Here is a 27,165-nt window from a genome sequence, read left to right on the forward strand (position 1 = left end):
CAGGCTAGAAACAAACATTTCACCAACAACATCTTATACTTGAAAAACAAGGAGACAGGAGGGAAGAGAAAAGAAAGCATATCTAAAAAATTATATTTAAGGGGAAGTTAGGTCAATACACAAGGGAGAAAGGAATAGAAGGATATGCTAATAGAGTAAGATGAAGTAGGGTGGGAGGAGACTGATATTGAGCATCAAAACCGACAATGACCAGTTGGGCCAAATGATCCGTTTCTCTGCTGTACATTCGATGTAAAAGGCTCAGGTTACCACATCAGAATGCCATTGAACATTCATGATAATCCTCTCTTCTATTTTAGTAGAAGCTAACTCAACTAAAACAAATGAATGAACACCTGCAAATAGAAGGTCCACACAAGTGCATTCACTGCTTAACGTCACCTCAAGTCATTTCTAAATTCTGATGCCATATCACACCAGCAATATTTATATTTGTATGTTGTAGAAGTCAAATCCCAAGTGTTAAAAACTGCTCAACTCTGTGAAAGCATCCAGATACAATAACCAAACTATACCCTAGAGAATATACCTAGAGAAACTATACCCTAGAGAGTGGATTTTCACAAACTGCTGCAAGTAGTAAAATGAGAGCTTATTTCAGACTTTCAGACATATCACAAGATGTACACAAAATTTAAAAATAAACACACTATACATTCCTCTCAATTCAAATTATCTGAAAGAACCGTAGAAACATTACGGCACAAAAGGAGGCCATTCAGCCCCTCATGTCCATGCCAGCTGAATAAAAAAAACTAGTCGCCCAATCTAATCCCACCTTCCAGCACCTGGTCCATAGTCTTGTAGGTTACAGCACTTCAGGTGCAGGTCCAGGTACCTTTGAAAAGAAATGAGGGTTTCTGCCCCCAACATCATTCCTGGCAGTGAATTCCAGACACCCACCACCCTCTGGGTGAAAAAGCTTTGCCTCGTGTCCCCTCTAATCTTTCTACCAATCACCTTAAATCTGTGCCCCCTAGTAATTGACCTCTACACTGGGGAAACAGGTCCTTCCTGTCTACTCTACCTAGGCCCCTCATAATTTTGAACACCTCTAGTAAATCACCCCTCAGCCTCCTCTGTTTGAAGGAAAACAACCCTAGCCTATCCAACCTTTCCTCATAGCTGCAACTTGAGAGCCCTGGCAACATTCTTGTAAATCTCCTCTGTATTCTCTCCAGAGCAATTATGTCCTTTCTGTAATATGGTGACCAGAACTGTACACAATACTCCAGCTGTGGCCAAACCAGTGTTTTATACAGTTCCAGCATCACATCCCTGCTTTCGAATTCTATACCACGGCCAATAAAGGAAAGCATTCCATATGCCTTCTTCACCACTCTATCTACCTGTCCTGCCACCGTCAGGGACCAGTGGTCATGCACTTCAAGCTCTCTCACTCCTTCTACCCCTCTCAATATCCTCCTGTTTATTGCCTATTCCCTCGCTTTATTTGTCCTCCCTAAACGCATTACCTCCCACGTTTCTGGATTGAATTCCAAAAGCCACTTTTCCACCCACTCACCCAAACCATTGATATCATTCTGGAGTTTACGGCTATCCTTTTCACTATCAACTACATGGCCAATTTTTGTGTCATCAGCAAATTTCCCAATCATGCCTCCCACATTTAAGTCCAAATCATTAATATGCACCACAAACAGCAAGGGACCCAACACTGAACCTTGTGGAACACAACTGGAAACAGCTTTCCATTTGCAAAAACATCCGTCGACTACTACCCTTTGTTTTCTGTCCCTGAGCCAATTCTGGATCCAACCTGCCACATTCCCCTGCATCCCATGGGCTTTCATTTTACTGACCAGTCTGCCATGTGGGACCTTGTCAAATGTCTTACTAAAATGTAGACCACATCTACTGCACTACCCGCATAATCCTTGTTACTTCCTCAAAAAACTCAATTAAGTTAGTAAGACATGACCGTCCCTTAACAAATCCATGCTGACTAACCCTGATTAATCCTTGCCTTTCTAAGTGGTAGTTTATCCTGTCCCTCAGAACAGATTCTAACAATTTACCACCACCGAGGGCAGACTGACCGGCCTATAATTATTTGGTTCAACTCTCGCACCCTTTTTAAACAAGAGTACAACATTCCCATGCCTCCAATCGTCTGGTACCTCATCTGTATCTAGTGAGGATTTGAAGATGATCCTGAGTGCATCCACTATTTCCTCCCTGGCTTCCTTTAACAACCTGGGATGCAATGCATCCGGCCCTGGTGTTTATCCACCTTCAAGGATGTCAGACCCTCTAGTACTTCCTCTCTCATTATGCTTATCGTATCTAATATTTCACACTCCTCTTTAACTACAATGTCTACATCAAGCCTCTCCTTTGTGAAGACAGAAATAAAAAAAATTCATTAAGAACCCTGCCCACATCTTCTGCATCCACACACAAGTTCCCTTGTACATCTCTAACAGCCCTACCCTTTCCTTAGTTATCCTCTTGCTCTGACTGTACTGATAAAACATCTTTAGGTTTCCCTCGAGTTTACCTGCCAATAATTTTTCAAGTCTTCTCTTTGCTTTTCTAATTTCCTTTTTTACTTCGCCCCTGCACTTTCTACACTCCTCTAGGCTTTCTAAAGTATAAAAGATTTTTGTGATCGTCATAAGCTTTCTTTTTCTACTTTAACTTACCCTGTAAGCTTCTAGATAAGCAGAGGGCTCTAGATTTGGCAATACCACCGTTTATCTTAGTGAGATCATGCCTACACTGCCTGTAGTATCTCGCTTTTGAATACCTCCCACTGATTTTCCTTCAAGTAGCTGTATCCAGTCCACTTTCACCAGGTCACCTCTCAGTTTCTTAAAATTTGCCTTCCCCCAATTTAGAACTTTTATTCCTGTTTGATCTTTAAGTTTTAGCATAATACAGTGTCCTTTTCCATGATTATGGTCATTACCTCCAAAATGGTCACCCACTGTTACTTCCTCCACTTGCCCAGCTTCAGCACTAAAGACCAAATCTAGAATTGCACCCTCTCTCATCGGGCTTGTTATGAAAGATCAGCCATGATCTTATTGAATGGCGGGGCAGGCTTGAGGGGCTGAGTGGCCTACTCCTGCTTCTATTTCTTATGTTATGAAAGATCAATTTTTTCAGTACTAAATTCCCAGTTATTTATGCTGCTCAATTCAACTTATTAGTATATAATTGTTTAAATATATATTTGGATTTTGACAGCGAAAGCATCAAGACTGAAAATGTTACGGGATAATCCATCTAAATCACTTACCCAATTGTACTCTGTTTTTCTCTGCCTGGTCATTACAGGACTCTTGGTCTTGCTTGCAAACAGCTCCTTTTCGTTTATGATCTCTGAATAATCAAAAGGTGATTACAAAGGTATGCAATTCACTAATTTCAAGAGCTGCACTTTGATCACAAAAACAGTCCAATGTACAGTTTGCCGAGATTCCAACACACATGGTGCCACCAATTCTTAATCCTGACCTTGGTTTAACAAGCAGAATCTTAGAGACCAGTTGCAGAGCATAGAACCAGTCCAACCCAGGAACTAACAGAGAATTTGAAAAATATTTGATTGACATTGAACATAAAATTGGTAATGCTAATGTAAACTGGGGAAATGGGAAAGCTTGTAGTAGTACAGTACTATATACAATTAAAACTCAGTTGGTTTGGCAAAAGGTCATTGACCTGAAATTTTAACTATTGTTTCTCTCTCCAAAGATGCTGTCTGACTATCTGAGAACTTCCAGCATTTTCTGTTTTTATTTGAGGTAATGATAAACACATACAAATCATTGGTTAGGCTGCAGTTAAGATACTGTGCTGGCATCTTACTTTAGGAATGATCATGGGGGCAGTGCAGGAGAGATTCACTAAAGACAATGTCAGGGGTGACAGGCTTTAGTTATAAAGAGAGATTAAAGAAACTTGCCCTTTTTTGCCTTTGTGAAGAGTGCAAGAGGTGCATGAACCCATCACTGCCCTTAATGACTGCATCATTCAATATTGGGGTACTTGAAGTCTCTCATTATCACTACTCATAGTTTGTGCACCACTCAGTAATTTCCCTTCAAATCTGCTCCTCTATCTTCTGAATAAATGTAAAGATTTTCATGAAAAGAGTGGAGTGGTTCAGAAACTGTCCTGATGCAGAGGATTGTTAACACACAGAACACTCCATCAGAAACAGTGGTGCCAGAATAGTAAGGAATAGCTTTTAAAAGGGAATTGGATACATATTTGAAAGAGAAATATGTAAAAAGGATATGGGGAAACAAAGTAGAGAAATGGGACAAAATGGAAGGTTTGGTCAGAGTCAGCACATTGCAATGTGCCAAAAAAGCTCAAAATTCGGTGGAGTTGAGATAAATGGATAATTTACATTTCAACCAGCAGCTGAACTAAAGACCAGCCTATTGTTCCACTGCTAATCCATTGATTTAGACGAGTTCTATTAGAAGTTACATCTCGCTAAAATTAAACTTCAGAAATATTCTAACAACGCTAACAGAAAGGCAAGATGTAACTGAAAAGGTCTTGCCCTGCACACCAAGATCAGTCGCCCAAGCGTGTTACACCACAGCTATGAGTCACAAAGCACTACAACTGAGCTTGATCTCTGCTGATCACCTGATCCACACTGAAGATTCAGTTCCCTTTGGTCTGATTCAGATAGTTACAAACTCAGATTAACAGGAGGACAGAGAACTGGAGAGAAGAGTTTCAAGAATACTGGGGGTGGAAGCAGGTTTTTTTTTTTATGGTGGCCATCCATCAGAAGCGGTTGGAGCCAATGGCTTTTTTGTTTCCAAGAGCTTTTGTTAAGCATTTGAATTCATATTTCAAACTACAGAACTCGAACTAAAACTCATGCTAAATATTTTCATTTTGAATGAAAATCCATCAATCTGGAGCTTTAAATTCAGTGTTAGTTGTGTGATAGCAAAGCAATACAGCACCTCTTGTTTTCTTCCTATACAGGAAAGAATCTCCAGTTAGCTGCGCATATTCACCTTCTTCCGTATCACTGTACTGATCAGTATCTGTGCTCCCGTTCGGCTGGTTTTCCTCAGTTACTGAACCGTGGTCCATCAGCTGCTCCAGCTTCTTTTCGTAAACTTTCCTAGTGGTGGCTGCACATCAGTGAGGGACAGAATTAGAACATGTTACTCATCTCACCTGCAGCTTTCAATCTTAATACTCCAAAAAGAAAAAGAAAATGTGAAAATTAGAAAGTAGTGAAAAGTCCTATAACAAAAGGGTTCTGATTCATACAACATTGATCAGCATATTTAGAAAAGACAGCACTGATCAGCAAATAGAAGATAAATCTGGAAGTACAAAATGCAACTTGATTTCAGCTCGGTAACAGGGAGCTGCGTGGGAAGAAAAACTGCACAACAATCAGAAATGGGAACTCTGGTTGTTTTTCCCCTTTACTCAGCCCAGGTTAATAGACTTTTGTATCTCCACATTAGGTTTTTTCAATCACCGAGCCATCAGAAACTCTTGGTAAGCGCTTCTTTAAAAATGAATACACCCTGATCTGTCTGCACTATTCTCATATTCAGAGGCTAATTTTTAAAAAAATTTTTATTTAGAGATACAGCACTGAAACAGGCCCTTCAGCCCACCAAATCTGTGCCGACCAACAACCACCCATTTATACTAATCCTACATTCCTACCACGTCCCCACCTTCCCCTACCACCTACCTATACTAGGGGCAATTTATAATGGCCAATTTACCTATCAACCTACAAGTCTTTGGCTGTGGGAGGAAACCGGAGCACCCGGCGAAAACCCACACGGTCACAGGGAGAACTTGCAAACTCCGCACAGGCAGTACCCAGAATTGATCCCGGGTCGCTGGAGCTGTGAGGCTGCGGTGCTAACCACTGCACCGCCCCCAATCTTGAAGCGTAGCACTGTGCTTTGGAGCACCAATGTACAGCATGAAGAAGTACTGAGTTCCCAATCTCTGGTTGACAGACAGGAAACAGAGATTAGGAATAAACAGGTCTTTTTCCGTGTAGCAGGCAGTGACTAGTGGGGTACCGCAGAGATCAGTGCTTGGGCCCCAGCTATTCACAATATATATTAATGACTTGGGTGAGTGAGCTAAATGTAACATTTCCAAGTTTGAAAGTAACACAAAGATAGTCAAGAGAATGGAAGAGACACAAATTCCCAGTATTGTAGTAAATCAAATTGCAATAGGAGGGTGGAGGAGTCACAGATTCAAACTAGTAAAAGAAATTCAGGTTTTATAGCATGAAACGGCTCCTGGATGTAGTGGGAGTGAAACCTCTGGAATAATTTAAAATACAGTTGGATGGGCAACTTTCTGGATGAGGAACGGAGTTTAGTTGAATGGCTTTACTCACCATAATTACAGTGAGCCAAAGGTATTTGCTGCCAATTATCTGTTGTCAAAGTACTCAACAATTTGAAGGGAGAAAGACGGCATTTTCATGCAATGCAGTGCATAATTCAGTATCGATACTCACCCACAATAGGACCCGCAGAAAACCCGTATTTTATAAGCTGTTCTTTTAAATCTTCATCTGACAACTCAGTCACATGTATGAAATCTTTCTCTTCCACAATAGTTTTATCCGACTTCCTTGTGGCTTTCTATACAAGAAAGGCAATATTAAAGCCAAGAAACTGATATCAATGGAAAATTATAGAGTCGTAGAGTGTGAGTCATTCACGGGACAGGAGCAGGCCATTTGGTCCATAGAGTCCATGCCGGCTCTCCACGGAGCTATGCTGTCAGTCCCACTCCCTGGCTCGATCCCCATAGCCCTGCAAGTCTACTGCTCTCAGGTGGCTATCCAACATCCTCTTGAAGTCACTGATCATCTCCACTTCCACCACCCTTGTGGGCAGCGAGTTCCAGGTCATTGCCACCTGCTGTGTAACAAAAGTGCTTCCTCATATTCCCTCTGCATCTTTTTCCCTAAACTTTCAATCTGTGTCCCCTAGTCCTTGTACCATTTCTTAACTGGAACAGCTTTTCCTTATCAAGCTTATCTAAGCCTGTCAGAATCTTGTACACAGTGCAGTGACCAGAACTGGACGCAACACTTCAGTTGGGGCCTAACCAGAGCTTTAGAGAGAGTCAGCATAACTTCCCTGTTTTTGTACTCAATGCCTCTATTTATGATGCCAAAGATCCCATATGCTTTATTAACCATTCTCACAATATGTCCTGCCACCTTCAAAGAACTACACACAAGCACCCTCAGCCAGGTCCCTCTGTTCCTGCACACTCTTTAGAACGGTGCCATTAAATATATATTGCCTCTCCCTATTCCTTCGGCTAAAATGCATCACCTCACACTTGTTAGTATTAAATTCCATCAGCTAGCTCGCTGTCCATTCTGCTAACCTATCTATGTCCTGTTGAAGAAGGTTCATATCATTCTCAATGTTTGCAGCACCTCCAAATTTGGTGCCATCAGGAAATTTTACATAAAGCAAAAAAAGCAATGGTTCCAGCATTGACCGTTGGGGAACACCACTGACAACCATCCTCCAGTCTGAAAAGCAACCAAACTACGACTTGCTGTTTTCTGTCCCCAAGCCAATTTTTTTTATCCAATTGGACACTGACCCTCCTATTCCATTAGCTTTAATTTTCTTAACCAAACTTTTATTTGGTACCTTATCAAATGCTTTCTTAAAATCCAAATAAACAACATCCACCTCATTCCCTTCATTAACCTTCTCTATTACTTCATCAAAAAATTCAATTGGATTAGTCAAGCATGATCTGCCTGTTAACAAATCCATGCTGGCTATCCTTAATTAAGTCAAACCTCTCCAAGTGTCAGTTGATATTTTCCCTGATTATTGTTACTAAAACCTTACCCATCACTGATGTTAAATTAACCGGCCTGTCGTTGCTAGGACTGTCCTTACATCATTTCTTGAATAAGGGTGTCACATTTGCCACTCTTCAATCCTCTGGCACCTCCCCTGTATCCAGGAAAGATTGGAAGATTATGGCAAGCCCTTTGCTATCTCCATCGTCACTTCCTTTGGCAACCTGGGATGCAAGCCATCTGGATCAGGTGACATATTTACTCTAATCATAGCCAGCAATTTTAGTACCTCTCCCTCAATTTTTATCCTGTCCATTTCCCCTACTCTCTCTGCTTCTACTCATCTTTTGTCGGCCTCTATTTCCTTAGCGAGCACTGAAACAAGATACTCATTAACTATATTAAAGTTGCTCTGCACTTCTAAGCATATATTACCCAATCTGTCCCTAATAGGCCCCACACCTACTCTTACTACTTACTCATTTAACTACATGCCGGATGATGATTTTTGGGTTCCCTTTTATGTTGACTGCCATTCTATTCTCATATTCTCTCTTTGCCAGTCTTATTTTCCTCTTCACCTCCCCTCTCAACTTATTGTATTTGGTCTGGTTCTCATTTGAGGAATTCACCTGACATGCATATTGCACCCTCTTTTATTGTTTCATCATCTTTATCTCCCTCAGCAACCAAGGAGCCCTATTCTTGGTGACCCCATCTTTCACACTTGTTAGAATGTACCTAGCCTATACCTGAAGCATCTCTTCTTTAAATATAAACCATTATTCCGATACAACTCTTGCTGCCAGTCTTTGATTCCATTATACGCTGGCTAGATCCCTTCTCATCGTGTTGAAATTAGTCCTCTTCCAAACTAGCCATTTTAATCTTATTCTGTTCCTTGCTTTTCTGCATTACTAGTCTAAAACTTTTACCCAAGTGCTCCCCCACAGACACTTGGTCCACCTGGCCCACCTCATTTCCCAGCATCAAATCCAGAAATTCCTTCCCCTCCTTACCTTTTACTCTAAAATTATCCTAATTGACATTTGTAATTAAAGTCCCACAATATCATCACTCTATAATAAAAGCAAAATATTGTGAATGCTGGAAATCTGAAATAAAAACAAGAAATGCTGGAAATACTCAGCAGGTCTGGCAGCATCTGTGGAGAGAGAAGCAGAGTTAACGTTTCAGGTCAGTGACCCTTCATCAGGACTGGCAAATATTAGAAATGTAAAAGGTTATAAGCAACTAAAGTGGGGATGGGGCAAGAGATAGCAAAGGAGAAGGTGTAAATAGGACAAGGTCACAGAATAGCTGATCAGAAGGTCGTGGAGCAAAGGCAAACAATGTGTTAATGGTGTGTTTAAAGACAAAGCATTAGTACAGATAGGGTGTTAGCGGACTGAAACGGATTTCCCTTTCCAGCACTGCAATGCCTTCCCTAATCAGGACTGCCACCCCACCTCCCTTTTCTCCTTCTCTATCTTTTCTGAACACTTTATATTCATGTATATTAAGTGTCCAGTCTTTGCCATTTTAAGCCACATTTCCATTATTGCAACTATATAATATTTCCATATTGCTACTTGTGCTTGCAGCTCACCAACCTTATTCATAACACTGTGTCTGTTTACACACATGCATTGTAATCCTGTCTTTGCATTCCTCGTAGTCCTTCTCAGTCCATTCCCATCTAACATGGAACTCCCTTCTCTAGTACGGTCTGATACTCTAACTCTGACTCCACCTAATACCTTGCTATTCCCTACTCTAGTGCTATCTGTCTCTTCCAAATCACTGTTCACCTTGGTGTTCCTCTTGTTTTATCCCTTGGTTCCCACACCCCTGCAAAGTTAGTTTAAGCCCTCCCCAATAGCACTAGCAAATTGACCTGCAAGGAAGTTTGTCCCAGCTCTGCTCAGCTGCAACCCATCCGGGCTGTACAGGTCCCACCTTCTCCAGAATTGATCCCAATGCCCCAGAAATCTAAAGCCCTCCCATCTGCATCATCTTTCCAGCCACGGATTCATCTGCACTATCCTCCTATTTTATAGTCACTTGTATGTGGGACGGGAGTAATCCGGAGATTGCAACTTTTGAGGTCCTGCTTACTAATTTCTTACCTTGTTCACGAAACTCTTTCTGCAGGACTATATCCCTCTTCCTACCCATGTCGTTGGTACCAATGTGGACCACGGCTGCTGGCTGTTCACCCTCCCCCCACAGCGTGCTCTGCAGCCGTTCAGTGACATCCTTGACCATGGCACCAGGGAGGCAACACATCATCCTAGATTCACGTCTGTGGCCACAGTAATGCCTGTCTGTTCCCCTAACTATCGAATCTCCTGACACTACTGCTCTTCCAGTCTTCTTTGTACCCACCTGTACAGCTGAGCCACCTGTGATGGCATGGCCTTGGCTCTGGCAGCATGATGAACTGATGAACCATCAGTTTCCTCAGCATTGAGAAGTGAATACTGGTTGGAGAGTGAGAGCACTCAGGGGTCTCCTGCACTACCTGCCTGTTTCTTCTTGATTTTCTGGTGGTTATCCATTTCCTCTCTGCATACTCTTATGCTGCAGGTTGACCACATCTATAAACATGCTATCCACAAAACTCTCAACCTCATGGATGCACTGCAGTGATGCCAGCTGCTGCTCAAGTTCACTTATCCGGTGAGGTGAGTCCCGAGGGCCTCTTGAAGGCAGAGGTAGACAGATTCTTGATAAGCAAAGGGGTGGAAGGTTATCAGGGGTAGGTGGAAATGTGGAGTAATCAGTTCAGCCATGAACTTATTGAATGGCGGAGCAGGCTTGAAGGACCGAGTGGCCTACTCCTGCTCCTAATTCATATGCTCGTATGTCCGTAAAATCCAGAGCATGAGCTGTTGCAACTGATAACACTTCCTGCACTAATACTAATAACCCCACCAACAGCAATAAACCCTACCAATAGTAATAACCACCATACTACTGCTAATAATAAACTTAATACTAATTGACCTACCACCATTAGGACATCTTATCAATACTAAAATGTTACCAATAGTATTAAATAACCACGTTAATAGTAATAAACCTTAGTAATAGTAATAACCACCTCCAGGCGCGTATCCATTGTCTCTCGCGATAAGGAGGCCCAAAAGAATAGTAATAACTAGGAAATATTCCCAGCCAATCTAGTAAGCTTTACTACTATTAGTAATCCTTACTACTGCAAATAAAATCTTACAATTACTAAAATTATCCAAGATTTGAAAGATAAATGAGAGAAATATTCACCAGCCACTGTTTTCCTGTGATGCCACACTGATTTTTCTCAGAATGCGGTCAGTCTGCTCTGGAGCCACAGACTGGATTGGAATGGACTGGTTAGCTCTTCTAAGCTCCTTCCCACCACTCTCAAACTTCTTGTTGGTCTCACTCCTGCCTGCGTTCTTCTAAACTTCTTGTTGGTCTCACTCCTTCCTGCGCTCTTTTAAACTCCCCGCTTGTCTTGCTCTCCAAGTTATATATTCTTTTAACGGCTAACTATGGTGCTGAGTTCCACAGCCTTGATGTACTGCCTGACCCTGAGCTGCATTTCAGTCCCCACATATCAAGCCTCTATTGCTGGCTTACTCACTAATCCCTCCACTTCACCTGTAGCTGCATTTATACCCGCTCAGCTGAACACTCTCTCTAAACCCTCTCCTCAGTCTGTTATCTACATCTCACATTTGGAGCTGCCTAAAACCCTTCGCTTTAACAATGCTCTTCTTGATCTTTCCTTTCCCTCTTGTCTGGTATCCAATGTTTTTACTCCACTCAAAGTTCTCATCCACGAGAAGGGCTATAGAAATTAAACCTGGTGCAAACAGTGGTAAAAAATTAAACTGTACCACTGGGAGACTGCAGACAGAGAGCAACACACCAATACCCTTACTAGGTCTGACAGTGCGATCTTCCCATTAGATGACAATTCCTGTATTTTTGACAAAAATTTGAAAAATATTGGAAACACACATCATCTTTGAATCTCTCCAATCATGTTTCAACCTCTGCCACAGCACCAAAACAGATCTGATCAAAGTCACAAATGACATCCTATGTGACTATGACAAAGATAAACTATCCCTTCTCATACTCAACCTGTCTGAAGACTGTAACATGGTTGACGGCACCATCCTCCTCCAATGCCTCGCCACTGTTTTCCAGCTGTGTGGTACTGCTCCCATTCTTATCTATCTAATCATAGTCATAGAATCACTTGCAAGGGCTTCTCTTCTTGCTCCCGCACTATTACCTCTGGTGACCCCCAAAGATCCATCCTCCTATTTCTCATGTACGTGCTGCTCCTTGGTGACATAATCCAAAAGCAGAGTCTTAGTTTTCACATATACATTGACGACACCCAACTCTACCTCACGACCACCTCTCTCGACACTGCCAATGTTGTTAAATTAATCAGACTGCTTATCCAACAGCCATTACTGGATGAGCAGAAATTTTCTCTAATACTGGGGAGACTGAAATCGGTGTTTTTGGTCCCCGTTCCCTAGCTACCAATTCTATCCCTCCCCCTAGCAACAGTCTGAGACTAAACCAGTCTATCTGCAAACATGATGTGTCATATTTTACCCCAGTTTAGCTGCCGACCACTTATTTTGCACCAACATGGAGACCACCCGTAACATCGCTTGACTTCACCCCTCAGCTCAACTGCTGCTGAAACACAGTCAGTCATTCACGCCTTTGCTACCTTTAGACTTGACTATTCCAACATACTGGTTTCCCACATTCTACCCTCCGTAAACTTGAGATCATCCAAAACTCTGCTGCCCACATCTTAACGTGTGCCAAGTCCTATTCACCTATTACCCCCGTGCTCACTGACCTACATCAGCTCCCGGCCAAGCAACATCTTGATTTTGAAATTCTCATCCTTGTTTTCAAATCCTGCCATGGCCTCACTCCTCCCTATCTCAGTTATCTCCCCTAGTCCCACAACCCTCCAAGATACCTGCACCCATCTAAATCTGGCCTCTTGAGCATCCCCAATTTTAATCGCTCCACCATTGGTAACCTTGCATTCAATGCCTAGGACCTGAGCTCTGCAATTCCCTCCCTACATCTCTCCATCTCATTTTCCTCCTTTAAGACACTCTGTAAAACCTACCTCTTCCCCAAGCCTTTGGTCGTCTGACCTACCATCTCATGCGGCTTGGTGTCATATTTTATTTTATAATGTTCCTGTGAAGCACCTTGGGAAATTGGGAATTATGTTAAAGGCACTATATAAATATAAGTCGTTGTCAGTCAGCATCGGTGGCAACAGCAGTCACAGAATCACAGCACAGAAGGCAGGCTTTCCGCCCACCTCTTTGAAAGGACTATCTATTGAATCCCGCTCCCTGCTCCTTCCCCAAAGCTTAGCAAAATAATACTTGAAAAGAAAAATATCAAATTTCCTTTTGAAAGTTACCATTGAATCATCTTCCACCACCCTTTCAGGCAATGCATTCCTGAGAACAACTGCATTAAAAACATTTTTCATCTCCCCTCTGGTCCTTTTACCAATGATCTTAAACCTGTGTCTTCTGGTTATTGACCCTCCTGCCAATGGAAACAGTTGCTTCCTACCTACTCTATCAAAACATTTCATAGTTTTGAACACCTCTATTAAATTTCTCCTCAACTTTCTCTACACTGAGAACAACCCCAGTACCTCCCGTCTCTACAAGTAGCTGAAGTCACTCAACCCTGGTACTATCCGAGTAAACCTCTTCTGCATTCTCTTCAAGGTCTTGACAACCTTCCTAATGTGTGGTGTCCAGAATTGAACATAATACTCCAGCTGAGATTTAAACAGTGATTTATAAAGGTTTAGCACATTTTGTTGCTTTTGTACTCAATTCCTTTAGAAATAAAGCTAGGATCCTGTGTACTTTTTAAAGTGTCATATTTGGGTGTGGACTATTCTGGAATTTCTGAAACACGAGCTTGACTGTTCTCCCCCAAAGATCCTGACTAACCTGTTGTATATTTCTAGTGTTTCCTGTTTTTCTTTGAGCTTTACAAAAACTGCAGCTTTGTACTTCTGCAACAAGTTATTTTCCTTAAGTGAGCCTCCAAAGTCCCAGTCTGCCTTTCACAGAATGATATAGCACTGAAGGATGTCATTTGGCCCAATTCTCCTTTGAAAGTTGCAATTGAATCTGCTTCCATCACTCTATCAGCAGTGCATTCCACAGCATAACCACTTGTTGTGTAAAAAAAGATTCCTCATTATCTCCTGTTTCTTTTCCCAATCACCTGAAAGCCTCTGGTTACTAACCCTTCTGCCACTGGAAATGATTTCTCTTTATTTACTCTGTCAAAACCATTCATAATTTTGAAAAACCTCTTAAATCTCCCCTGAACCTTCTTGGTTCCAAGGACAACCACCCCAGCTTCTTTAGTCTTTACAAATAACTGAAGTCCCTCAACCATGGTACAATTCACTTCTGCACCCTCTCCAAGGCTTTGACATTCTTAAAGTTCTAAAGAATTGGGCACAGTAACCCAGTCTATCCAGTGACTTAAAGATTTAGCATAGCTTCCTCACCTTTGTACTATTTGTCTTTGTTTATAACACAAAGGCTTTTTTGAAAAAAATTAGCCTTCGCAACTTGGCCTAGCATCTTCAAATATTCACGCACATACACCCACAGCTATACCTGTTCCAAATGCCAATTAATTTTGTCCTGGATTATTGTCTGTAAAAGTTTCCCTAACAGTGATGTTAGGCTGACTGACCTGTAGTAGTCTGGTTTAATCCCCCTCCCCTTTTGTAATAAAAAAAGAAATGCTGGAAATACTCAGCAGGTCTGGCAGCATCTGTGGAGACAGAAGCAGACTTAACGTTTCAGGTCAGTGACCCTTCATCAGGACTCATTTGCGACATTTGTAACCCTCCAGTCCTCTGGCACCATTCCCATATATAAACAGGATTGGACAATTGTAGTTAGAGCCTTCACAATTCCAGTCCTTACGCCCCTCAGTTACCTAGGATGCATCTCATCCAGAATAGGTGATTTTTCTACTTGGAGGACTGTCAACTTTTGAAAGTGCCTCATTATCAACTTTAATCCTATCCAATATTGTGACTGCCTACTCCTTTACTACTACATGATCATCCTCTTCTTCAGTGAAGACAGATGCAAAGTATTCATTGAGAACCTCAGCCATAGCCTCAGCCGCACAAGGTCATCTTATTACTATCGGTAGGGTTTATTTGTACTAGTAGTAGCAGGGTTTATTAGTCGTATCATAGTTTATTACCTAATAGAGGAATGGCAAGGCTATTCCAAACTCTGGAATGCACATACTGTGCTATGGGGGAACTCCAGGACCTATTTAGTGTTCTGGATAACCATTTGTGCAGGAAGTGTCGTCAGTTGTAGCAGCTTGAGCTCCGGGTTTCGGAACTTGAGCAGTAGCGGACATCACTGCGGAGCATCTTTGAGGTTGAGAGCTTCGTGGATAGCACGTTTATAGAGGTGGTCACTCGCACTTTAAGAGCATGCAGGTAGAGAGGAAATGGATGACCACCAGACAATCAAGAACAGGCAGGTAGTGCAGAAGACCCTTGAATGTGTCTCATTCCCCAATCAGTATTCAGTTCTGAATACTGTGGAAAGTGATGGCTCAACTGGGAAGTGTAACTGGAGCCAAGGCCATGGCACCACAGCTGGCTCAGCTGATGGAGGAGTAAAAGGAATACTGGAGGAGTGATAAAAGACACGAATCCAGGATAGAGTTGCTGCCCTAGTGTTAAGGCCAAGGATGTCACTGAACGGCTGCAGAGCACCCTGAGGGGGGAGGATGAACAGCCAGCAGCCGTGGTTCACATTGGTACCAACGACATGGGTGGGAAGAGGGAAGTGGTCCTGCAGAAAAAGAGTTTAGTGAGCATGTAAGAAATTAACAAGCAGGACCTCAAAAGTTGTAATCTCTCCCTGTCCCACACACAAGTGAGTATAGAAATAGGATAGTGCAAATGACTGCGTGACTGGAAAGAGGGTGCAGGAGGGAGGGCTTTAGGATTGGTTCTGGAGAAGGTAGGATCTGTACAGGCCAGACAGGTTGCACCTGAACAGAGCTGGACAAATTTCCTTGCAGGTTAATTTGCTAGTGCTATTGGGGAGGGCTTAAACTAACTTTGCAGGGGCGTGGGAACCGAGGGAGGTTGACAGTTTTATGGATAGCACGTTTATAGTCAAGCTGCCTGGTTTAAATTTAAAACAAAACTTAGTAGTTAACTGTCTGTCAACATAAGCTGGTGCATTCTCCATGACAATGCCTCTACCAGAGTCCACTTGCCAACCAATCAGTATTCTCTTCTCATACTGTCAAAATCTGTTGCTTTCCCTTACAATTCTTGTGATTTGTCCTGATGAGTGCAAGACGACAAGCTTCGACAAAATGTCTCTATTTTCAGCAAATACATTCCTTCAGGGCACAAAAACCCCAAAAGTAAAGGCAGTAAACCATGGTTAACAAAGGAGGTTAAAGATTGTATAAGATTAAAAGAAAAGGCCTATAAAGTTGCCAGAATTATTTGTAAACCTGAGGATTGAGAGGATTTTAGAATACAGCAAAGGAGGACCAAGAAACTGATAAAGAAAAAGGGAGAATAGAATATGAATGCCAACTAGCAAAAAAACATAAAAACGGACTGCAATAGCTTCTTTGGTACGTGAAAAGGAAACGTTTAGCTAAGACAAATATGGGTCCATTACATGCAGAGTCAGGAGAATTTACAATGGGGAAATAGAGAAATGGCAGAGAAGCTAAATGATTACTTTGTGTCTGTCTTCACTAAGGAAGATACAAGAAATTTCCCAGAATTAGAGATCCAAGGGATTGGGGGAAATGAGGAATTGAAGGAAATTGGTATTAGTAAGAATGTTGTATTGGAGAAATTAATGGGGCTGAAGGTTGATAAACTCCCGGGACCTCATATGCCACATCCCAGAGTGTTGAAAGTGATAGCTATGGAGATAGTGGATGCATTGGTGATCATCTTCCAAAATTCTACAGATTCTGGAATGGTTCCTGCAGATCGGAAGGTAGCAAATGTCACCCAACTATTTAAGAAGGGAGAGAGAGAGAGAGAGAAAACAGGGAACTACTGACCTGTTAGCCTAACATCAGTAATAGGGAAAATGCTAGAATCTATTCTAAATGATGTGATAAATGAACACTTGGATAATAATAATCTAATTGGGCATCGTCAATATGGATTTGAGGATGTCACTAACAGAATTGATAAAGAGTCAGTGGATGTAGTATACTTGGATTTTCAGATGGCCTTTGAAAACGTCCCCCACAGGAGGTTGGTTAGCAAAATTAAAACACATGGGATAGGAGGTAATATACTGGATTAAGGATTGGTTAACAGGCAGAAAACAGAAAGTTGGAATAAACGGGTCATTTTCACGTCGACGGGCTGTGACTAATGGGGTACCACGAGGATCAGTGCTTGGGCCCCAGCTGTTCACAATATATATCAATAATTTGGCTGTGGGGGACCAAATGTAATATTTCCAAGTGTGCAGATGACACAAAACTGGGTGGGAATGTGCTGTGAGGTAGATACAAATCGGCTTCAAGGGGATTTGGACAGGCTGAATGAGTGGACAGGAACATGGCAGATGGAATATAATGTGGAAAAATGTGAGGCTATCTCTTTGGTAGGAGGAATAGATGTGCAGAGTATTTCTTAAATGGTAAGAGATTAGAAAGTGTAGATGTACAAAAAGACCAGACTGTCCTCGTCGATAAGTCACTGAAAGCTGACATGCAGGTGCAGCAAGCAATTAAGACTAATGGTATGTTAGCCTTTATCACTAAGAGGATTTGAGTACAGAAATAGTGAAGTATTGCTTCAATTGTATAGAACCTTGGTTAGATTGCACATGGAGAACTGTGTGTACTTTTGGTCCCCTTACCTTAGGAAGGACAATATTGTCATAGAGGGAGTGCAACGAAAGTTCACCAGACTTGTTGCCGGGATGGCGGAGCTATGAAGAGAGATTGGGGAAACTGGGCCTGTATTCTCTAGAATCTCGAAGAATGAGAGGTGATCTCATTTAAACCTACAAAATACTTAAAAGGGATAGACAGGGTGGATGCAGGCAAGATGTTTCCCCTGGTTGGGGATTCTGGAACTAGGGGACACAATTTCAAAATAAGGGTGAAGCCACTTAGGACTGAGATGAGGAGAAATTTCTTTACTCAGAGGGCTGTAAATCTTTGGAATTCTCTACCCCAGAGGGCTGTGGAAGCTCCGTCATTGAGTATGTTTAAAGCAGAGATTGACAGATTTCTAAATACCAATGACAAAGGGCTATGGGGATAGCGTGGGAAAAAGGCATTGAAATGGATGATTAGCCATGTTTGCATTGAATGGTGGAGCAGGCTCAATGGGCTGAATGGCCTACTCCTGCTCCTGTGTTCCTAGGATTACAATGCATGCATGCATGTATTATTTATTTAGAGATACAGCACTGAAACAGTCCCTTCGGCCCACCGAGTCTGTGTCGACCAACAACCACCCATTTGTACTAACCCTACAGTAACCCCATATTCGCTACCACCTACCTACACTAGGGGCAATTTACAATGGCCAATTTACCTATCAACCTGCAAGTCTTTGGCTGTGGGAGGAAACCGGAGCACCCGGCGGAAACCCACGCGGTCACAGGGCGAACTTGCAAACTCCGCACAGGCAGTACCCACAATCGAATCCGGGTCCCTAGAGCTGTGAGGCTGCGGTGCTAACCACTGCGTCGCCCAAATGCACAAAGTGTGATGAATAAGGTTGGTGAGCTACTAGTACAAATAGCCATATGGAACGTTGGATGGCACCTGAGAGAAATAGATGTGCAGGGCTACGGGCATCGAGCCGTTGAGTGGGATTGACTGCATAGCTCCTTGGAGAGCCGGCATGGACTCGATGGGTTGATAGATCTTCTTCTGTGCCATAAATGACACTGACTTCTTCTTGATCCCTAATCGGTCCCACTCTTCCTTTGACTACCATTTTACTCTTTAAAAAAATTGGGTTCCCTTTTATAATACTGCTAATCTATTTGCATACTCTGCACTGTTAATGCAACAAAGGGTAGGAGAGCAATGCAAGCATCAGTTGAATCGTTGGTTGCTTCTGCCATAGTGATAGTAATTCAGCTCTTATTGAATTCGGAAACTCCTCCAAAACCTATTTTCAGCAAACACACCACCAGCATTTGAACCAAGATAAAACTGATGTTAAAAATGATTGCAATTCTTAATTGCTTGATGATTGGATAGAGCTTTCCTCTTCGAAAAATAGCGCTTTTGACTAGGATTTTGCTGCCTATCTTTACTATTTGAGTCACTTGCTCATCAATCAGCCAAGGGAAAGGGATGGGGCAGCTGAATAATCTATTAGCTGGATGGGGTATTGTGGAAACGCATGAAAAGGTACAAGGGATAATGGTAGATGTTTAGCACTAGGACAATCATTAAATTTAAAACCCTTCAATGCTTTGACACCCTTAGGCTAGGAGAGTTACAGATGTTATTTCCTCAACTATCATCGGAAAGACTAGAAGATTACTGTCAAGGCATTTGACAAGAAATCCATACAATTTTCAGACTACAAACAGCAGTGTTGCTGTGCTGTTTTCACTGATAATTTATAATTTTTAATTCAACGTAGCTTCTAGCTAAGCCATCCTTGCAATGAATTTGTTGGTAATATTTATCAACACAGGTTGTGGGGGGACTTTGAGGAAGCACACATCAGTTAAGCAACAACAAACAAAATTCCAGCAATAATTCACAGCAAAACTTCAAACTAGAAAATGAGAGAAGCAGGAGCTGACTACAGTACAAAACCAGCTGCATTATTACAACATCTGGCCTTGGGCCACATTTCACCACACACAGGTTCCGACCAGAGATACATTGGAGAACATCCAGCAACAGCCACACCCCCTGGAAAGAGTTGCACTCTCCACCTCAACTCACTGCTCAGTGTACACAAGTTGGCTATGAAGAGGAGGAACCTGGTTTATCTTTGCCCGGCCTAACTAGGGGCAATGAGGCCAATTGTAGTGCTCAGCAGGGTGGAGCCTCGGTCAAAGTTCAGAATTTGGCGAACTGGGACAGCCAATCCCATCAATGGCCTCCAGTGTCCCATTACCAACGGTGTCAGATTCAAAACAACAATGCTAATCAGGAATGTAAAAGTTAAACTAGTGCTGAAAACCTGAACACACATTAGCCACTCACTAGCAGTGTTTGGTTTCAGTGACACTTCGGGGGCTCCGAGTGTCGATCTTTTAAAATTTAATCTACTAGAGAAAAAAGTGCAAGAAAGTGCAGTTGCGGTCTCAGATCAGCCAAGATTTTACTGAATACCGAAGCAGGCTCGAGAGGTTATATGGCTTGCTCCTGCTCCTATTTACCTAATGAAATTCTCAAAGCTGCAGCTTAATATTCATCATCTGTGTAAGTTGGTACAAGCTAAAAAATGTTACTAAAATGTTTATTGTTAAAATATTTTGTAAATGCATAGTTTTGATCAGTTTTCTTACTTTTTGGTTTACTAGAAAACACCCTACACACACAATAAATGTATTTCACACGTCTACTTACTGGAAAAACGTTTACCACCATTCAGTAATCCAAGGAAATACTCAATCAAAACATTCACACCATTTTACCAACAAATGCACAAAAAGGTTAAAATTCGCATGCGAATAGGAGTACAGAGATCACAGGCCCCAAGGCAGTGTCTGACATTTTTATTTGCTCATCAGAAACACAATTAGCTAAAACTGGATTCTGAACTAGCCAACACAGATAATATATTGAACAACACAGATTCAAACTATCTTCATTTCTAACAACATGCACCTTGAACATAGTAATACATCCCAAGGCCAAGATGTAGCTTGGCAGGTGGTGAGAAGAGCCCTCCCCATCAGATCCTTCCTGCACGCCCGAAGTCTCGCCCCCTCTCCACAATGCCGCCGCGGTGGCTGTGGTGGGGAAGAGACGGTTGTCCACCTCCTCCTGGAATGTGTCTTTGCAAAGCAGGTGTGGAAAGAGATGCAGTGGTTTTTGTCGAGGTTCATCCAAAGCAGCTCTGTAACACAGGAGTCTGTGCTCTACGGGCTGTTCCCAGGGACACCGAGACAAACATCAACTGCTGCTGGAGGACTATCAATTCGGTGAAAGACGCCCTTTGGTCTGCCCGAAACTTGCTGGTCTTCCAGCGCAAAGAGTTGTCCACGACCAAATGTTGCAGACTGACACATTCCAAGGTCGAGGACTACGTGCTGAGGGACGCACTAAAGCTTGGGGCAGCCGCAGCAAAGGCTCAATGGGGAAAGACCACAGTGTAAGGTCCCCCCACCAAGCTGAACTGAGGGGCTGGAACCATGGGAAACCCCTCGAACTATATGGGGAAAATTTTCATTTGCTGTAAATGTAAAAATGTAATTGGCATGACAAATGTGAAATGGAAGGGTTGTGAAGCAACTCACGATTGTATTGAAGGAAACTGATCACCTTCGCACTGTTTGTATTTTTTGACTTGATGCTGTTTTCAACTGTTTGGGAATGTATTTTTTTTTTTACAGATTTTTATGAATAAAGTATATTTTGGAAATTAAAAAAAATACATCCCAAGGCATTTAACAGAAGTATTAGCAGTCACAAATAAGAGCTATTAGGGCAGGTGAACAAACGTTTTAAAGGCAGGTTTCAAATAGAGTCTTAAAGGAAGAGAGAGAGACAAAAAGGTGTGGAAATTCCAGTGGTTAGGGCCTAGACACCTGAAGGCGTGTCTGCCAATGGCAGGATGAAGGGAGTGGAGGGGGGGGGGGGGGGGGAACAAGAGGCCAGAAGTAGATCGTGGATTTGATGAAAAGCCAGAAGGATGGAGGAAGTTAGAGACAGAAATGGAGAAAAGCCATAAGATATTTGAAGACAAGAATAAGAATTTTAAAATCAAAGCATTGATGGACCAAAGCCAACGGAGGCCAGAAGCACATGGGTGATGGGCGTGTACCCTTGGTGCGAGTCAGTAAATGGGCACAGTGTTGGATGTGCAGCGAGTCGGGCGGGATAGACCCTGAGCAGAGACGGCAGACCAGAAAGGGAGACAGGCACGGTGAGGGCGAGGAGAGCGGGGATGGGAGTGCCGGGCGGGGGTCAATGGAGACCGGGAGATGCGAGTGAGGAAAGGGGCAGCGGCACCTCACCTTGCCGCCTCGGGCCGCCGCCGCCGGCACACTCTCCTCCTCATCGCTGGAGAAGTCGGGGCTGCGGCCGCTGTTCCGAGGTGTCAGGTGCTTGAGGTAAAGCTGCACGTACACATCCTTCCGCTGCTCACCAAGAGGCAGCCGCACACTGTGGGCGATCAGCTCACTCTTCAGCCGCTCCTTGGTCAGCACGGACGGGTCTTGCAAATACTCGGGCATCGCTGCTGCACTGTTCTAGGCCAGACTGTTGTCAGCTTGTCCGCCCCTGCCTGCTCACAAACCCAGCATCCCCAACAGCTCCCGCGCTCACACCGTTCAATAACACAGTCCGCCATTGGCTCCCGCCGCAAAAGAAAATACACACCCATTGGACACTTAAAGGAATAGTCGGCGACGTAACCAACAGCAACGACACCAACCCAGACTGGGGGACAATAGAGAGAGAGAGAGAGAACAGACTGGGGGACAATAGAGAGAGAGAGAGAACAGACTGGGGGACAATAGAGAGAGAGAGAGAACAGACTGGGGGACAATAGAGAGAGAGAGAGAGAACAGACTGGGGGACAATAGAGAGAGAGAGAGAGAACAGACTGGGGGACAATAGAGAGAGAGAGAGAGAACAGACTGGGGGACAATAGAGAGAGAGAGAGAGAACAGACTGGGGGACAATAGAGAGAGAGAGAGAGAACAGACTGGGGGACAATAGAGAGAGAGAGAGAACAGACTGGGGGACAATAGAGAGAGAGAGAGAACAGACTGGGGGACAATAGAGAGAGAGAGAGAGAACAGACTGGGGGACAATAGAGAGAGAGAGAGAGAACAGACTGGGGGACAATAGAGAGAGAGAGAGAGAACAGACTGGGGGACAATAGAGAGAGAGAGAGAGAACAGACTGGGGGACAATAGAGAGAGAGAGAGAACAGACTGGGGGACAATAGAGAGAGAGAGAGAGAACAGACTGGGGGACAATAGAGAGAGAGAGAGAACAGACTGGGGGACAATAGAGAGAGAGAGAGAACAGACTGGGGGACAATAGAGAGAGAGAGAGAACAGACTGGGGGACAATAGAGAGAGAGAGAGAGAACAGACTGGGGGACAATAGAGAGAGAGAGAGAACAGACTGGGGGACAATAGAGAGAGAGAGAGAGAACAGACTGGGGGACAATAGAGAGAGAGAGAGAACAGACTGGGGGACAATAGAGAGAGAGAGAGAGAACAGACTGGGGGACAATAGAGAGAGAGAGAGAGAACAGACTGGGGGACAATAGAGAGAGAGAGAGAGAGAACAGACTGGGGGACAATAGAGAGAGAGAGAGAACAGACTGGGGGACAATAGAGAGAGAGAGAGAGAACAGACTGGGGGACAATAGAGAGAGAGAGAGAACAGACTGGGGGACAATAGAGAGAGAGAGAGAGAACATACTGGGGGACAATAGAGAGAGAGAGAGAGAGAACAGACTGGGGGACAATAGAGAGAGAGAGAGAGAGAACAGACTGGGGGACAATAGAGAGAGAGAGAACAGACTGGGGGACAATAGAGAGAGAGAGAGAGAACAGACTGGGGGACAATAGAGAGAGAGAGAGAGAGAACAGACTGGGGGACAATAGAGAGAGAGAGAGAGAACAGACTGGGGGACAATAGAGAGAGAGAGAGAGAGAACAGACTGGGGGACAATAGAGAGAGAGAGAACAGACTGGGGGACAATAGAGAGAGAGAGAACAGACTGGGGGACAATAGAGAGAGAGAGAACAGACTGGGGGACAATAGAGAGAGAGAGAGAGAACAGACTGGGGGACAATAGAGAGAGAGAGAGAGAGAACAGACTGGGGGACAATAGAGAGAGAGAGAACAGACTGGGGGACAATAGAGAGAGAGAGAACAGACTGGGGGACAATAGAGAGAGAGAGAGAGAACAGACTGGGGGACAATAGAGAGAGAGAGAGAGAACAACTGGGGGACAATAGAGAGAGAGAGAGAGAGAACAGACTGGGGGACAATAGAGAGAGAGAGAGAGAGAACAGACTGGGGGACAATAGAGAGAGAGAGAACAGACTGGGGGACAATAGAGAGAGAGAGAGAGAACAGACTGGGGGACAATAGAGAGAGAGAGAGAGAGAACAGACTGGGGGACAATAGAGAGAGAGAGAGAGAGAACAGACTGGGGGACAATAGAGAGAGAGAGAACAGACTGGGGGACAATAGAGAGAGAGGGAACAGACTGGGGGACAATAGAGAGAGAGAGAACAGACTGGGGGACAATAGAGAGAGAGAGAGAGAACAGACTGGGGGACAATAGAGAGAGAGAGAGAGAGAACAGACTGGGGGACAATAGAGAGAGAGAGAACAGACTGGGGGACAATAGAGAGAGAGAGAACAGACTGGGGGACAATAGAGAGAGAGAGAGAGAACAGACTGGGGGACAATAGAGAGAGAGAGAGAGAGAACAGACTGGGGGACAATAGAGAGAGAGAGAGAGAGAACAGACTGGGGGACAATAGAGAGAGAGAGAGAGAGAACAGACTGGGGGACAATAGAGAGAGAGAGAACAGACTGGGGGACAATAGAGAGAGAGAGAGAGAACAGACTGGGGGACAATAGAGAGAGAGAGAGAGAGAACAGACTGGGGGACAATAGAGAGAGAGAGAGAGAGAACAGACTGGGGGACAATAGAGAGAGAGAGAGAGAGAGAACAGACTGGGGGACAATAGTGAGAGAGAGAGAGAACAGACTGGGGGACAATAGAGAGAGAGAGAGAGAGAACAGACTGGGGGACAATAGAGAGAGAGAGAGAGAGAACAGACTGGGGGACAATAGAGAGAGAGAGAGAGAGAGAGAACAGACTGGGGGACAATAGAGAGAGAGAGAGAGAGAACAGACTGGGGGACAATAGAGAGAGAGAGAGAGAGAACAGACTGGGGGACAATAGAGAGAGAGAGAGAGAGAACAGACTGGGGGACAATAGAGAGAGAGAGAGAGAGAGAGAGAACAGACTGGGGGACAATAGAGAGAGAGAGAGAGAGAGAACAGACTGGGGGACAATAGAGAGAGAGAGAGAGAGAGAACAGACTGGGGGACAATAGAGAGAGAGAGAGAACAGAACAGACTGGGGGACAATAGAGAGAGAGAGAGAACAGACTGGGGGACAATAGAGAGAGAGAGAGAACAGAACAGACTGGGGGACAACAGAGAGAGAGAGAGAGAGAGAACAGACTGGGGGACAATAGAGAGAGAGAGAGAGAGAGAACAGACTGGGGGACAATAGAGAGAGAGAGAGAGAGAACAGACTGGGGGACAATAGAGAGAGAGAGAGAGAGAACAGACTGGGGGACAATAGAGAGAGAGAGAGAGAGAGAACAGACTGGGGGACAATAGAGAGAGAGAGAGAACAGAACAGACTGGGGGACAACAGAGAGAGAGAGAGAGAGAGAGAACAGACTGGGGGACAATAGAGAGAGAGAGAGAGAGAACAGACTGGGGGACAATAGAGAGAGAGAGAGAGAGAACAGACTGGGGGACAACAGAGAGAGAGATAGAGAGAACAGACTGGGGGACAACAGAGAGAGAGAGAGAACAGAACAGACTGGGGGACAACAGAGAGAGAGAGAGAGAGAACAGACTGGGGGACAATAGAGAGAGAGAGAGAGAACAGACTGGGGGACAATAGAGAGAGAGAGAGAGAGAACAGACTGGGGGACAATAGAGAGAGAGAGAGAGAGAGAACAGACTGGGGGACAATAGAGAGAGAGAGAGAACAGAACAGACTGGGGGACAACAGAGAGAGAGAGAGAGAGAGAACAGACTGGGGGACAATAGAGAGAGAGAGAGAGAGAACAGACTGGGGGACAATAGAGAGAGAGAGAGAGAGAACAGACTGGGGGACAACAGAGAGAGAGAGAGAGAGAGAACAGACTGGGGGACAATAGAGAGAGAGAGAGAGAGAACAGACTGGGGGACAATAGAGAGAGAGAGAGAGAGAACAGACTGGGGGACAATAGAGAGAGAGAGAGAGAGAACAGACTGGGGGACAATAGAGAGAGAGAGAGAACAGAACAGAACAGTGGGGGACAATAGAGAGAGAGAGAGAGAGAGAACAGACTGGGGGACAATAGAGAGAGAGAGAGAGAGAACAGACTGGGGGACAATAGAGAGAGAGAGAGAGAGAACAGACTGGGGGACAACAGAGAGAGAGGGAGAGAGAGAGAGAACAGACTGGGGGACAATAGAGAGAGAGAGAGAGAGAGAACAGACTGGGGGACAATAGAGAGAGAGAGAGAGAACAGACTGGGAGACAATAGAGAGAGAGAGAGAGAGAGAACAGACTGGGGGACAATAGAGAGAGAGAGAGAGAGAGAGAGAACAGACTGGGGGACAATAGAGAGAGAGAGAGAGAACAGACTGGGGGACAATAGAGAGAGAGAGAGAGAGAACAGACTGGGGGACAATAGAGAGAGAGAGAGAGAGAACAGACTGGGGGACAATAGAGAGAGAGAGAGAGAACAGACTGGGGGACAATAGAGAGAGAGAGAGAGAGAGAACAGACTGGGGGACAATAGAGAGAGAGAGAGAACAGAACAGACTGGGGGACAATAGAGAGAGAGAGAGAACAGAGTGGGGGACAATAGAGAGAGAGAGAGAACAGAACAGACTGGGGGACAACAGAGAGAGAGAGAGAGAGAGAACAGACTGGGGGACAATAGAGAGAGAGAGAGAGAGAGAACAGACTGGGGGACAATAGAGAGAGAGAGAGAGAGAACAGACTGGGGGACAATAGAGAGAGAGAGAGAGAGAGAGAACAGACTGGGGGACAATAGAGAGAGAGAGAGAACAGAACAGACTGGGGGACAACAGAGAGAGAGAGAGAGAGAACAGACTGGGGGACAATAGAGAGAGAGAGAGAGAGAACAGACTGGGGGACAATAGAGAGAGAGAGAGAGAGAACAGACTGGGGGACAACAGAGAGAGATAGAGAGAACAGACTGGGGGACAACAGAGAGAGAGAGAGAACAGAACAGACTGGGGGA

General features: G+C 44.0%; 1 protein-coding gene across 2 annotated transcripts in view; it reads right to left on the reverse strand.

Moving 5' to 3' along the window:
* tmpoa (thymopoietin a) overlaps positions 1–22,462 on the reverse strand; it is a 40,212-nt gene extending 17,750 nt beyond the window's left edge. For both annotated transcript variants that reach the window (XM_068059676.1, XM_068059674.1), the window contains exons 1-4: positions 22,144–22,462; positions 6,533–6,659; positions 5,037–5,156; positions 3,287–3,369 (exon numbers count right to left, since the gene is read on the reverse strand). In XM_068059676.1, the coding sequence (XP_067915777.1) occupies positions 3,287–3,369; positions 5,037–5,156; positions 6,533–6,659; positions 22,144–22,362 (549 nt within the window). In that variant the 5' untranslated portion in view covers positions 22,363–22,462. The remainder of the gene's footprint in view (positions 1–3,286; positions 3,370–5,036; positions 5,157–6,532; positions 6,660–22,143) is intronic.
* Positions 22,463–27,165: the final 4,703 nt, after the last annotated feature.

Source organism: Heterodontus francisci, chromosome 27 (genome assembly GCF_036365525.1).
Source record: "Heterodontus francisci isolate sHetFra1 chromosome 27, sHetFra1.hap1, whole genome shotgun sequence".
Classification (NCBI taxonomy): domain Eukaryota; kingdom Metazoa; phylum Chordata; class Chondrichthyes; order Heterodontiformes; family Heterodontidae; genus Heterodontus; species Heterodontus francisci.